This window comes from Aptenodytes patagonicus, chromosome 5 (genome assembly GCF_965638725.1).
Source record: "Aptenodytes patagonicus chromosome 5, bAptPat1.pri.cur, whole genome shotgun sequence".
In the NCBI taxonomy this organism is placed as follows: domain Eukaryota; kingdom Metazoa; phylum Chordata; class Aves; order Sphenisciformes; family Spheniscidae; genus Aptenodytes; species Aptenodytes patagonicus.
The window spans coordinates 48,150,753-48,153,607 of NC_134953.1; the positions used below are offsets into that span (position 1 = coordinate 48,150,753).

The 2,855-nt window shown below is 41.1% G+C and overlaps 1 protein-coding gene across 1 annotated transcript; it reads left to right on the forward strand.

Annotated features, from left to right (window-relative positions):
* Positions 1 to 1,375: 1,375 nt before the first annotated feature.
* On the forward strand, positions 1,376 to 2,347 carry APOBEC4 (apolipoprotein B mRNA editing enzyme catalytic polypeptide like 4). Its single transcript, XM_076338174.1, has one exon. It carries the CDS (start codon positions 1,376 to 1,378, stop codon positions 2,345 to 2,347), a length of 972 nt encoding a protein of 323 aa, XP_076194289.1.
* The last annotated feature ends 508 nt before the right edge of the window (positions 2,348 to 2,855 follow it).

The following is a 2,855-nucleotide window of genomic DNA, read 5'->3' on the forward strand; positions in this document are numbered from 1 at the left end:
GGCATAGAGTCAGGAGTGGAAAACAAAGCAAATGAATCAAATTAGTAATTTAAGAAGAAAATTAAATACTGACAGTCAGAGGGCAAAACAACGTGGAATGCAGAAGCAAGCTGTAATAAAATATGCAGATGGAAAAGTTGTACATAGTCGGAAAAGTAGTAACAGAATTAAACCAGATCCAGTGATGATGAGTGGCTCAATTAGAGCAGCAGTGAAGAAAAATAATTATCTGTCTCAGTGCTTGAGCCAAAAGTTGTTGATCTACACAAAACTTGTGTTTGCACTCATCTGGAACCCTGCCCAAGCAAAGCAGGCATGGTGTAGCTTACTCACGAAATGGCCCTCTCCTTGCTTGAATTACAGCCTCAATGGGGGACACACACAAACTTCTTAAAGGAGGGACAACATTGTTGCCTGCGTACGAGAGCAGAAGCACAACAGGAGCTTTCTGCCCAGCTGGCACAACAGATAGATACGCACAGAAATAACAATCACCTGGAAACACATTTAGTAACATATTTGTTAGAACAACATCCATCTTTCAGCTATAAAAACCTTGTATCAAAACAGCACTAGAGAAGCAAAGGAAATGTAATAAGATAGGAAACAAATATTGACAGGCAAAGAACAGAAGCTTAACTATCACAGGTGGCTGGCCATACAAAAGAAAATCCTGTTTATATTCTCGTCTCCTAGCACTTGGCACCTGTAAACACCTAAAGGAGCCCGCCTGCCATCACCATTACAACTGGAGCAAAGCTACCGCGCTGGGGAAAGATCCTTCTACAGTTGAACTGCCAATATCAGGGAAGAAATAGTAACTTTCTTCTTCACCACCTAATTTTGAAAAGAAAGCTTGCAATATTCACTAAAGTGGAAACTCTGAACCAATCCCAAAAAGCCAGTGAAGGAAATCAGATAAATATTTACTAGTACCCTGAGCTGGAGCTGCTGAAATGGTAATTATACCTTTTTTTTGTGTTGGTATTTACTTGTTTGTTTTGCCAGATTGCATAAAGCTCATCTGCTAATCAATTCCTGAAAAGTATGGCTGTTTTTATTATACAGTTTCTCCTGTTTAGGGTAAAAGGGCTGAAGCCAAAGAAATATTTTTGACTTGTGTTTTTAGCAAAAAGGCTAGTTTGTGAAAACTAAAAATGCCCCCAGGCTGCAAGACGGCCTTGTTCTCCATGTCATTGACCAAGTTTCTATATCCTGTCACAAGTTTCGGTACATTTTTTAAGAAACTACCCCCCATTATTTTTGCAGTTTAAATGCAAAACAAATTGAAGGGTTAAATTAAAACATTACTTTCCTTTTTCGTTAAGGACTGTCGGCTATATAGCACATAAACAGGGAGATTTTTCAACAGAACATGAATCCAGAAGAGAAGACAATTTTCCAAGAATATTTGACAAATCAGGGGACTGTGGTAAAGCCCTATTGCTGGCAGAGACAGAACCACATCTGTGCTAAGTGTCCCTACCACATACGGACTGGTGAAGAAGCGAGAGTCCCTTACACGGAATTTCAGAGGGTCTTTGGCTTGCCATACAGATCAACAGCAACTGTCCAAAACAAACACCTTCTCTTCTATGAATTGAGGAGTTTCTCAGGCACGGTAGTCCAAAAAGGCCATGCTACAAACTGTACTGACCAAGACAACCATCCAGAATCTATGCTGTTTGAGATGGGCGGTTATCTGGATGCAGTTACAGATGCCTATGAAAACATCAGATGCATCATCCTCTATTCAAATTACTCTCCTTGTAACGAGGCTTACCACTGCTGCATAAGTAAAATATACAACTTCTTGCTGAAGTATCCAGAAATCACGCTCTGCATCTATTTCTCTCAGCTTTATCACACTGAGGATGGTTCCCCCACTGCCGCGTGGAACCGCGAAGCTTTGCGGAGCCTCTCCAGCCTGTGGCCTCGGGTGACTCTGCAGAGACTGCCTGCGGGGGCACAGCGTTACCTCCTCTGCAATTTTGTGTATGGCATCCCAGGGTCAACCCTTTATCACCCAACTTCACTGTCAAGAACCTTAGCAGGTCGACAAAATCCACATCAGGTTAACAACTTAACAGGAATGAAACCGTATTTTAGGAAGGTCTTTCCACAAGCAATGCAGGGAAAACCTGCTGCGCAGCAGAACTTAAAGGCTTTTTCTTTTCCTAGCCCGGCCTCCCAACAGCCTTTACAAGCGATGAAAGGCAGTCTGCTACCTCCGATGTCTCAAAGCCACTTGGTGCTTTTCCCAGGCATGTTTCTGCCCTTTCAGAGGGAACACCTATACCCCAGACCTAAAAATATCATAAGGCATTTAAAAATGCCAAAGGAATAATTCAATGAAACTCATAATTCTGAAATGTTTCCAAGCGGCAGACACCTACTCTGAAGATGATACAAATCGAACTGCTTTCAGGCTGTAAAACTGAGATCACAGATGGCAAAAAAACCCCACCAGTAAAGTCACCTCCTACAAAAGTTAACCCACAGAATAACTGTGGATCTCAAATAACTGAGTATGAAGATAACATGCTTTTATTTTAGTCCTATACCTTTCAAACATAAACCCCTAGCAGTAAAACCTCAGTATCTTCTGTGGTTATTAATAATAATAATAATAATAATTCTGTTAATTAATCCTCCTGCGATTAATTTATTTGTTGCCCTCAAGCCAATTTCTACCAGAAAAATGTAAACAGTCCACAAGCTACAACCATAACTACAGCCGGATTGTAGCTTCCCAGCTGAGGCAACTTTGGTGGAACACATGACATATAGCCTAAATTCCTCCTGTATCAAGAAGGTGGTTCTGCAGGTAAGGCTGATATATGAATAAAGTTTTC

Excerpts from the sequence above, each read along its gene's own strand:
- APOBEC4 (XM_076338174.1), top strand. The coding sequence starts at position 1,376 with ATGAATCCAGAAGAGAAGACAATTTTCCAAGAATATTTGACAAATCAG.